This window comes from Daphnia pulex, chromosome 2 (genome assembly GCF_021134715.1).
Source record: "Daphnia pulex isolate KAP4 chromosome 2, ASM2113471v1".
In the NCBI taxonomy this organism is placed as follows: domain Eukaryota; kingdom Metazoa; phylum Arthropoda; class Branchiopoda; order Diplostraca; family Daphniidae; genus Daphnia; species Daphnia pulex.
Window position 1 is genome coordinate 8,980,113 of NC_060018.1, and position 10,669 is coordinate 8,990,781.

General features: G+C 35.9%; 1 protein-coding gene and 1 long non-coding RNA gene across 2 annotated transcripts; both read left to right on the plus strand.

Moving 5' to 3' along the window:
- The first annotated feature begins 2,792 nt into the window (after window positions 1-2,792).
- LOC124202516 (transforming growth factor-beta-induced protein ig-h3-like) lies at window positions 2,793-5,640 on the plus strand. Its single transcript, XM_046598842.1, has 6 exons — window positions 2,793-2,932; window positions 3,142-3,269; window positions 4,491-4,735; window positions 4,801-4,999; window positions 5,065-5,271; window positions 5,366-5,640. The coding sequence occupies exons 1-6, from the start codon at window positions 2,793-2,795 to the stop codon at window positions 5,527-5,529; spliced, it is 1,083 nt and encodes a 360-aa protein (XP_046454798.1). The 3' UTR covers window positions 5,530-5,640.
- Window positions 5,641-8,124: 2,484 nt separating this feature from the next.
- LOC124204924 lies at window positions 8,125-8,833 on the plus strand. Its single transcript, XR_006879165.1, has 3 exons — window positions 8,125-8,333; window positions 8,437-8,666; window positions 8,744-8,833. It is a non-coding gene; the product is annotated as an uncharacterized LOC124204924 (long non-coding RNA).
- The last annotated feature ends 1,836 nt before the right edge of the window (window positions 8,834-10,669 follow it).

The window sequence follows — 10,669 nt, forward strand, 5'->3', positions numbered from 1 at the left end:
AGCCGGTACTTGTCTTCCACCATTATATAGCTTTAGTATATAGAGAGTTTAATACAGGTCTTCCTTTGTCCATTTTTCGAATCCTACATACAGTGACAAATGTCAATGCACCCTGGCTGCAAAAGAAGTGTAGCATACGCTTATCATGACGAGTTCGCCCGAGGTGAGGCCAACACCAAGGCCAAAACCTTCGGTTCCACACCCTTACCGTACCTCATGATTGCATCCGGCAGGTCGCCAACTGCTTTCCTCGTCGTAGGCACTAAAAAACGTAGAAATGGTTTGTCGAAATGCGGAAGATGTTTGAGCTTACCGGACAGAGTCTGAGAGGTGAACGACAAATGAGGGGGAGGGGGAATCGGAGAGACCCAACAGCTTTCAGCGTGTGCGTTTTTCTGTCAAGGGATATGGAAACTTCAGTTACTGCAATGCGAATGACTGCATCTACAGACAATTACAGACCTACACACTTGACGTTCTAGAAATACAAGATGTCATAAAAAACAAAAAAAACAAACGTAAACAAAAAAGTCTTGGATAATTGACTGCGAATTCTCCAAAACTTTTTGTTCCCAGTCAACACTCTATAATAGATTTAAATGTACTGGAGATCAAAATATTCCAAATGAAAAATGTAATTCTTAGTGGTTGATTTAAAGCATAGGCTATTGTATGAAAGATGCATATATCACAAAATGCAGACATATGCCAAAAGCCTTAGACTGTTTGCTACAGTCAATAATCAGCCGGCCACAACATACAAGACTAGGGGAGTATTCTGTAAGTACCGTGTTCCAGGGGTAGCAAATAGGGGGTAGCTAGTGTCGGGTAGCCAGTGTCGGGTGGCCAGTGTCAGGGTAGCCAGAAGTGTCGGCCGTATGGGTAGCCAGTGTCGGGGTAGCCAGGGTCGACCCCCGGGTAGCCAGTGTCGAAGGTAGCAGGTGTAGTTTTCGCTTGTAACATAACGTGTAAAAAAAAACTCTTACAAATAACGGTCGTTCGGGAGGTTTCATCACAACAGGTGGAAAAGACTGTCTGCCACGATAGTAAGTTCCATATTTTCGATTGATGAAAAATATTTATTACGTAAGTGATTGAAAAGGCGAGAAAAGGAAGAAATTCGTGCTCTTTGTCAGTGTTCATATCATGGAGTGATAATATATAGTGATCTAGGGAAATCGATGATGAAATAGGGCGTCACTGAAGGAAATACAATAATGTGAACATTTCATAATCTACAATATATTCATTGTTTCCTATTACCAAAAAATGTGTCCTACATCACTTTTAACAGAAAATAACTATTTTGAAGGAATGACTATTTTCTGAAGGAATTTTATTCTAACGAGGATTATATATGGTTCTGAATGATGAAAGTTGTCATTTTGAATGAATTTTCTCTATTGAATAGGGTGTTACCAGACACTGTCGTATATTCGAATTATAGTGTGTTTCAAGAACTTTGGCAGTAAATTGCACGCTTCCTGTAAACAAAAAAAATTCCTTTGGCAATGATATACAGTCATCCGTGAAAGTTTCTTGAACAGGCAAATCGTACTGTCTGCTTTTATTTGCTGACGGAAGGGATACTACGGTGTCCACCGTCCCCCCAGAATGTTTCACCTTTTTCTCTTTTTCTTTTCATTCTTCCCTACCTCCACCTCTTCTTTCAATTTTCCCACCTCAAATACCACTCCCTTTTCACGTGTGTTTGGGGGTTTATGCAATTAGGTTATTAAATTTACGATTGCTCTTATTAATCGCATTATAACTTCAGTTCACAATTTTTGATTGAAGATGGCGGAAGAGATTCAATCACCTCGTCTTAGTTTAGTCGACAAAGGCAAATTCATTGGTTTTCATCAAGCCGGCATGTCCGTAAGACACATCGGAAGAATTCTTGATCGGTCGTATCAAACTGTGAATCTTTGGTTTCGCAGATATGAAACTGAAGGAGTACAAGGATTAGTAGTGCGTTCTCGTTCGGGGCGGCCACGTTTAACGACTATTGAAGAAGATATGGCCATTATCGTTGCAAGTAGGTTAATTCGGTTATCTCGTTTTTAATAGCAAAATTAATAATTATTTTTTAAGGTATTGTTAACCCCTTTGATAGAGCGGAAGAAGTGAGAGAAAATGCAGATGTTCCCCAGATTTCTCTCAGCACTTTAAGAGTGTCGGAGAATTCCGACCCATCAAGAATAAGTTTTAATGAATTGTCCTTTGCACCATGAAAAGACGAGTCGAAGCCCAACTGTTTGGTCCAGACAAGTCTGAGCGTGTCAGACCCCTTGGGCTATTGAGCGCATAATGTTTTCCCCTTACCCCTTTTTGCTGAGTTCTGTTCTTGATGTCTGAAGTGTTTGTCAGTAGCTTAATATTCGTGGAGCCAGAAAGGTTGCACAATACAGCTGTCTGAAAGATTTTAAGTTTTCAAGTTAATGTTAGGAAATATCCGACAAAGAGACCGACTGCGTGATGCTGGTATTTATGGTCGGCGTCCAGCAAAGAAAAATAACTTGACTGATGTGCGCAAGGCACAACGCCTACGATTCGCTCGTGAGCACATTCATTACACCAATGAATTTTGGAGAAAAATTATTTGGTCTGACGAAAAAACTTTTTAAACAGACGGCTATCCGCCGCAGTGGGTTCATCACCTGCCTGGTGGTCGCCATGAGCCGAGCAATCTTACTCGTAGTAGGTATAGTACTCGTAAAACCTTAAATGTTTGGGGTTGCGTTACGTATCATGGCCCCGGTGTGATACACAGGATTTATGGTAGGCTAAATATGCACACCTACATGAATATTTTAACTGATCAGTTAGTTCCATTCGCGAGAGAAACTTTCCCACTTCCAGATCACGAAGATCCCAACCAACGTGAGCTTCCTGAAAACCAGCAGCAATTTCTGTTTTTTATGCATAATGGGTAAGATTATGATTACTGTACAGCTGGTTTTTTTCAATGACAAATAGAGATTGCCATTTTTTAAGATGCCTTGCTCATACTGAAATAATTATTCGAGACTGGTTTGCGGGTGAAGCTGCCTATCGTCAATGAATAAAGAAAATTTAGTGGCCGGCTTTTAGCCCCGACTTAAATCCCATTGAAAATTTTTGGTGTTGGATGGTGAACAGAATGAGGACTATTGAAGCTGACACAGAAGAGGAATTGTGGGACTGGGTAAATCAGTGCTGGGATGAAATGGCTGACCAGAGAAATTATTGGGAGAACTTGATTGACTCAATGCCTGAAAGATTGGCCCGTGTTATTGAACTTAATGGAGATATGACCCAATATTAAAATTTGAACTGAATTTGCGCATTATTTTTTTATAACTAAGCTTCCTTGGTTGCATAACGCCCCAAACACACGCGGAAAGGGAGTGGTATTTAAGGTGGAACAATTGAAAGAAGGGGTGAAGATAGGGAAGAATGAAAAGAAAAAGAGAAAAAGGTGAAACATTCTGGAGGGGAGGGTGGACACCGTAGTATCCCTTCCGTCAAATTCAAATAAAAGCAGACAGTACGAGATGCCTGTTAAAGAAATTTTCACGGATGACTATAACAGGATGGACATGTAGTAAAAAAAACTAGCAATTTTCAAAACAATCCCTAACAAGTATTCCGAAAATAAAAAAACTTTTTTAGTAAAGGTTTTAAAAAGAGATAGAGATCAGGAAGGGACGTAAACAAGCAGTATAGATCTTATTGCAATCCATTTGCATGTCTTAGAGCGCGACATTAGTACAGACATAGGCAATCCTATGGACGTCGGGTTAAGATATCTCACTCGGCTGAAAAGATGGGCGACGTACATCCTATAGATAGAGGAGTGCTACCAGGGCCATACTCTTAGTAAAGCCCAACTTTTCTATAAAACCGGATTCATTGAAAAAAGCAAAATCAGTTTTCTTCAGCAATTTACTCGTAAATAAAGTAAACCTCTTACCACAAGATGTGTTTCTTCTTCATTGTTGCTGCTTACGCCATTTTTCATCTTTAGCTGATGCATATACTCCAACAAATAAGTATACAGAATTTCTAGAATAGAATCGTAATTCATCGCAAACTTCTGACATCCCAACTCCAAGTGTAAGAAAACATTTAATATATAGTTCTTTCAACTGAAATTTTTTAATGTATTGATGGTTGATGGCCATTTGACACAAGTGATTTTATTTTTTGAATCTGTCTCTCCTTTTCCACGATAAACCTTTTCTAACTTGAAGTCTAGTTTTTAGATCACCATAATTTTATTATCATTCGTTCTCAAATGTAATAGCATTGAACTACTAATAAAGTAATCTGGCTGTATTTTCACTCCTTTTAGGTAAATATTTTAACGGTTTTAACAGAAAATGGTTTTACAACTTTTGTTGACTTAATAATCAAAAGTGGATTGGAAGAAACTTTTTCTCAACCTCGTGAGATTATTTTTCTCTCTAATTTTCACGCGAGTAAAAAAGGCATTGTCGTTTAAACAGGACCATTCGTCGTATGGGCACCAACAAATGAAGTTTTTTCTGCAATTGATCGTGAAACTTTCAATTCAATTTTGATTGATTCCAGTCTATTGAAAGACATTCTTACTTATCATCTGACATTGTTTGGGCAGCCTTACACTCTTATTTCTGCCATAAAAGATGAGCTAGCCCGACCAACAGTACAGGGTCAGGTAGTTCGCATCAATGTGTACCGTAAAAAAGGATCTTCTTTTGCTTCAAAACGAGTAAATATTGAACTATACAAATATTTGCTGATAAAAGAATTAGTTTTAACATTGTCGTTAACTAGTCTGTAACCGTCAATGGAGCACTAGTGGTTAACACTTTTTCAGCAGGTGAAAGTATTATCTACGTCATCGACAGGGTTCTAAACCCCAAGGATTTGGATTCTAGAAATACAAAAATTAATTATTTGAGAAAAAACCCAGAATTATCGATTTTCTTAAAAATCTACGATACTCTTGGTTTCTCCGAAGACAGTTTTAAATGTAAGAAGGTTAAATAAATTAAATAAGTTTAAGTTAACAAAATGTATTAAGTGACCTGTTATTAGCTCCGATGAAAACTGTGTTTGTTCCAACCAACGCTGCCTTCCAAGCTCTTCCTGCTGGTGAACTTGAAGCGCTGTTCGACAACAAAAAAGCTTTGTTGATTCTATTGAATACGTGTACGGCTTCTGGAACTTTCTATAGTCACGGACTCGTTTCTGGACCACTTCCTGTCTTTTCTGGTGATAACATCGATATAAATATAACTCCTGGTAAATTTACTCTTACATGATTTAAAATTGTTCTTTATCTTAAGTTAAACTTTACTAGAGACGAATAAAGATTAATTTTCAAATTATTATATAGGTGGCATTGCCGTAGAAAATGCGAATATAATAAAGGCTGACATAACAACGTTGGATGCTGTAATTCACATTATTGATGCCGTTATTTCACCCAGAGTAGGAGATTCTACCATTTCAAGTGACATTGAAAATCATTTCTTTATCAAACAGCATACATTTTATTAGTTGCCTTTAACATGCTAAACTTAATGGGTGACTGAAAAAATTGGGTGATTATTATTTTTGTTTAATTTATTGTTATATTGTGAAAAAACTGGTAAATATGAAGGTATGATTCTACCCGTCTTCCGTATTTTTTTAGCTTTATTATTTGTCCCACAATTATATTAACCCAAAAAGTTTTGAATTTATAAAATTGTGATTCAAAACTGGTATGGAAATTTAGGAAAGACGATATGTCACGACGAAAATGCATGTATATTTTTCGGAAAAAAATTCCGTTCTAGGTTTCCATTTCCCCGACAAAATTTGTGTGAGGTCTTTAGTAATTTGGAATAAAAAATTTCTTGTTTATCAGATGCGATTGAAAAATTAATTCCCCAGCTTCTTTCTTTGAAAAAAAACTAAAAAAAAAAAATGGTTTGGACGTCAACTTTTTCCTCGCAACGAAGTTCGTTTGAGCATGAAAAAAGACCTCAATTTTATCACTTGAATGATGTCTGAAAATGACATCCATACGACAACAGTATAATAAGTCGAGTAAAAAAATGGTCACCATTCACGATAAAATAAAGAATATATTTGTTTCGAAGAACTTTTTTATATTATTGATTGGTTACTATATTTGAACACTAAGAAAATTTTTTAGATTAAATATAGAATTTTTTTTTTATGACATGTAAATGATATCATTTTTATATTCCCAGTCATAGATTTGGAACTTATAAATATCTTTTATGAACATTGATGTTTATTTTATGCCATAAAGATATCTATTCAGCGGAACAGTTTAATATACAATTTAAATGTATTTGGAAAAAAATGTCTTTAAAATCATTTTTACATAATTTTTCCCTTTCAAATTTATCCCATATTTATTTTTCAAAAAGTCGAGTTATTATTACTATTCATCCTATCAACACATATTTTGAAATTTCCTCGTTTGTCTTTTCTGTGATCGCAAAATATCATAGTTTTTTATCTGGAAAAATATTAATTACATTGTGCTGCAATAAATATAAATATCCTGTCTATTTCATGTATTTTCTTAAATATGTGAAAGTATGCTAAAATAGTATATGAATTGCAAATGTCAGTTTTGATATTTAGAAAATGATGTCGAATATTATATATCATTTTGACATGTGCTTCGTGAATCTCAAATAAATGTCATAAAAGTGGATTTTAATCTCACATCGTTTAGACATGCAAGGGTGATATCAATTTAATGACATAAATTCTTACATCATTATGATATCAGAAAATAAATATCTTATAATACAACATAAAAAATATATCAAATACTTATTATTTATTACATGTAAAAAAATCATGTCAATTATGTATCCAAAATGTGACGAATGTTAAAATGACATTGTAATATGAATTAACATCACAATTATATCAAATTATGTGTTGAAAAAGTGACGAATGTCAAAATGACACTGGAATATGAATCTACATAAAAAGGATAACAAATGCTACCTGGGACGGTAAAAAACCATATGTGAAAATTGATTATAAAACATACGGAAACAAAATGAAATGCCTTAGATATCGTTTCAAATGGTGATATCGTTCAAATTAAATTAACTAATCCATGTAGTTTACAAATAAATGTTTTGGAAAATATTTATAACTGTTTCCATATACAGCTTGAATCACGTATAAAACCATCAGTTTGGATAAAACTAGACCAAACAGAAGCATCTCTTAATCATAAGATCAATCATTATTATAAAAATAAAGAGTGTCCATAATTTTATGATTTTTTTCAAAACCTTTAACCCTTGAAGTTTTCCGTAGTAAGATGCATTAGATAAAGAAGAAGAGATGCCGAAAAGAAAAAAAATGAAGATAATTTTGCAAAATAAACACCTGACTTTATATTTTTTCCTTACTTTGTGTTATTAGGTTATTGCAGGACAGGAGTGTTCTTAATGTCTACCTCCACCACGACGTCTTTTTCCTACACGTCCATTGACAACTCTTCCTAGATTTCCACAGTGATCACCTATGGTTAAATTAATTTAAAATTACGAGATTAGAACTTCATTTTCAACCCTATTTTACCTCCACACCACCAGGAGTGGGGACCCTTCCAACACCGGCAACTTGGTCTCCACCATCAGCACCAACATGAGCCATTTTTCAAGACGGGCACCAATACCTGTTACACGAGCAGGAGCAGGGACCCTTCCAACACCGGCAACTTGGTCTCCAACATCAGCACCAACATGTGCCATTTCAACTTCATCCTGGGCTTCACCAGCAGCACCAAGGCCCCCATCAGCACACATGTGAAATTTCAACGGCTACTTGTGCTTCGGCAACCGCATCAAGGCCACCATCAGCAGCAACACGGGGCATTTCAATATGGGAAACTGCAACTTGGGCTAAAGCAGCATTGATTCCTGCAGCAGCACCAAGACCACGATTACCAGCACGGACTCAAGAAACAAGGTCTACGGCGACTCTACCTGAGAGGTTAATAATGGAAGTATTTACATATGAAAACAATTTTAACTTTTTAGAAACCGTGTTGGGGTGGATCATTCAAGATAATTCCTGCTGCTATGTTGAGTAAATATTTTTCGGTTGGATTCCCAGCCATGGCTGGTAATGACACCAATCTGCAGCACCAAAAAAAGTTAGAAAATATATTATAGTAAATATTGCATATTATATCTATACATACCCCATCAAACGCCCAAGCGTTATGAATTACGATGCAGTTAAAGATGTACTCCCTTAATAGGCTCTTTTTGTAGGCGGCACGAAAGATCTGTGTAAAACTTCGCTTCGCGATGGTAAGTTATTTTAAAGACAATTATCGGCCGTCAAGCTTATATAGTGTATTCTTGTGTAATTTGCGATTTAAAATTTCCCTAAATAGTTTGTGTTTCTTGCCAGATCACGTCAACCTCGGGAGTAAATAACTCTCAAACCCGGCTGGTCTGAATCTTCAGACACATCTCGTGGTTCAAACTCCCAACCCGAAGCTGATAGTCAAACCTTCCCTTTTTTAAAAGGTTTTTGTTTATTATGACATCGGAACTCTGACTATATGCTTTACGTAGACTTTGAAGATGTCTGTTAATCCTTTATATGTAACGTAAAAACTTACCGTGTAAGATCTAAAGGTAATTATTTTAACTGAGTCACGATATGCTTTTATCTATCGCAGTCAAATTATTCATAATATACTTATTTTATACAGTTGGCCTATCCTTTGCCTGTCTGATATACACGCAAATGATTCATAGCTAGCCCAGAGGTGTTCAGAATTAGGAATACATTGCTATTATCTCTCTTGTGTTAAAATTTGAGATAGTTGACCACTTCCTGGGTCTCAGCAGGCGCCAACGCTACAGCTCCCGCAATCTCCTCGTCACCACTCACATCAGACTCGCCATCCTATGATAAGTCACTGCCCGACAGTACAGTGCACGAAGAAAAGCCAGAATACTTGGTTTTGCACGAGACGCAAATATTAAACAAACTACACAACAGGTGCTTGTTTTTATGGCAAAATTTGTGTTTTGACGGCAGTCTCAGCGCAGTGCAATCTAAATTGGTGAGAAGGAAGCGAAACATAACCAATAAGACAAATTTCTAATAGTGCACCCTAAACCACTTTTCATCCGAGGCATTATGAAATCTGAAATGGTTTCACTTATCCTTGGGGTAACATGTCCTTAGGGTGAAGCGGAACGATTTGGTTTCATAACTGCGAACCGCTTCAACAATGCCTTACGTTAAGCAAACCATTAATTGTTAAACATTTAAAACCCTGTCCTATTAGGTGTTAGTCGGAGATTCTTTACCATAGTTCCATTGATTGGCCGACTACAGGAAGTAATGTGGTGGGCTGAAGTCGTCCCCCCAACCTTCGCCACAGGCCAGCTTTCTTTCACGTTGCCCAAATCATAATTCTCACACAGTTTGAAGCTACATTGCGAATAAAAATCCATACTCGCTGTCTGTAACAACCAACGCTGTCTCTGTATAGCTTTCCGCAGTTCCGTATGTGCCTCCAATATTCACAAGTGTATTGCAAGTAGCGGTGAGGACCAGACGGATATATGGGGAAAATGCTGTTTCCTTTAAAGTTTTCAATGAGCTTTTCAATTAGGTCAACTAAAGTTTAATTTTTGCTCATTGTATTGTTTGATTACATTCCATAAACTTAGCTGTGAAGTTAAAAAAAGTGTTATCTCTACTCTACTCGATGAAACCACAACAAATATTTATCACAAGTTGAATCGTTTTCCATTAGTTTCACATAAGAATACAAGGAATTTCCACTAGAAGGAATCACAAGAGCACGGCAATAAATTTCATTATCAGTTTCAGCCATTTCAACTGTGTTGGGACGAAAAATTCTAGCTAAGTCAGCCTCATCACCTCACAGTACTACAGGTGGGAGGGAGAGTTCGGCGGTTTGATACGTAGGAGATAAAAAAATTAAATCTAATTCAAAAATCACATTATAAAAAAATTTAAATTCCACTGTTTAAAAGGGTTTTGATTATCGAAGGTTTCGAACCTACAGTTTAAGAACCAAAAAATTGGTTCCACAACTCTGTAGGTATGGAACGTTTGATTTTTTTAACGTTTTTCACCACTTCTTATCATTCAGAGGAATTTATAAGTTAATCCCTTTGGTTTTCAAAGGTATTTTATGTATTTCCCTTTTCCCTTTTTTTAAAGTTGAAACCTTATATTATCGAAGGTTTCTGATGTAATGATTTTAAGGTATTTTCTGAATATTTTTTTTAAGTTCAAACCTTCTATTATCTAAGGTTTATGATGGATTGATATTAATGCATTTTCTTTATATTTTTGATTTGTTTTTGTTAAGTTAAAACCTTCCATTATCGAAGGTGTCTGATGGAATTATATTAAGGTATTTTATGTATTTTTTCCCATTTTTAAACAAGTTAAAACCTTAAATTATCGAATGTTAATGATGGAATGATATTAAGTTATGTTCTTTATACTTAAAAAAATGTAAAACCTTCTATTTCCGAACGTTTAAATAATAATTAAATATAGTCCTGTAGCAACCATGCTTGCAGACAACTGTCAATTTTTGTTTGACAGGTGTTACATTATTCCGTTGTTAACATTTCTTCACAACATT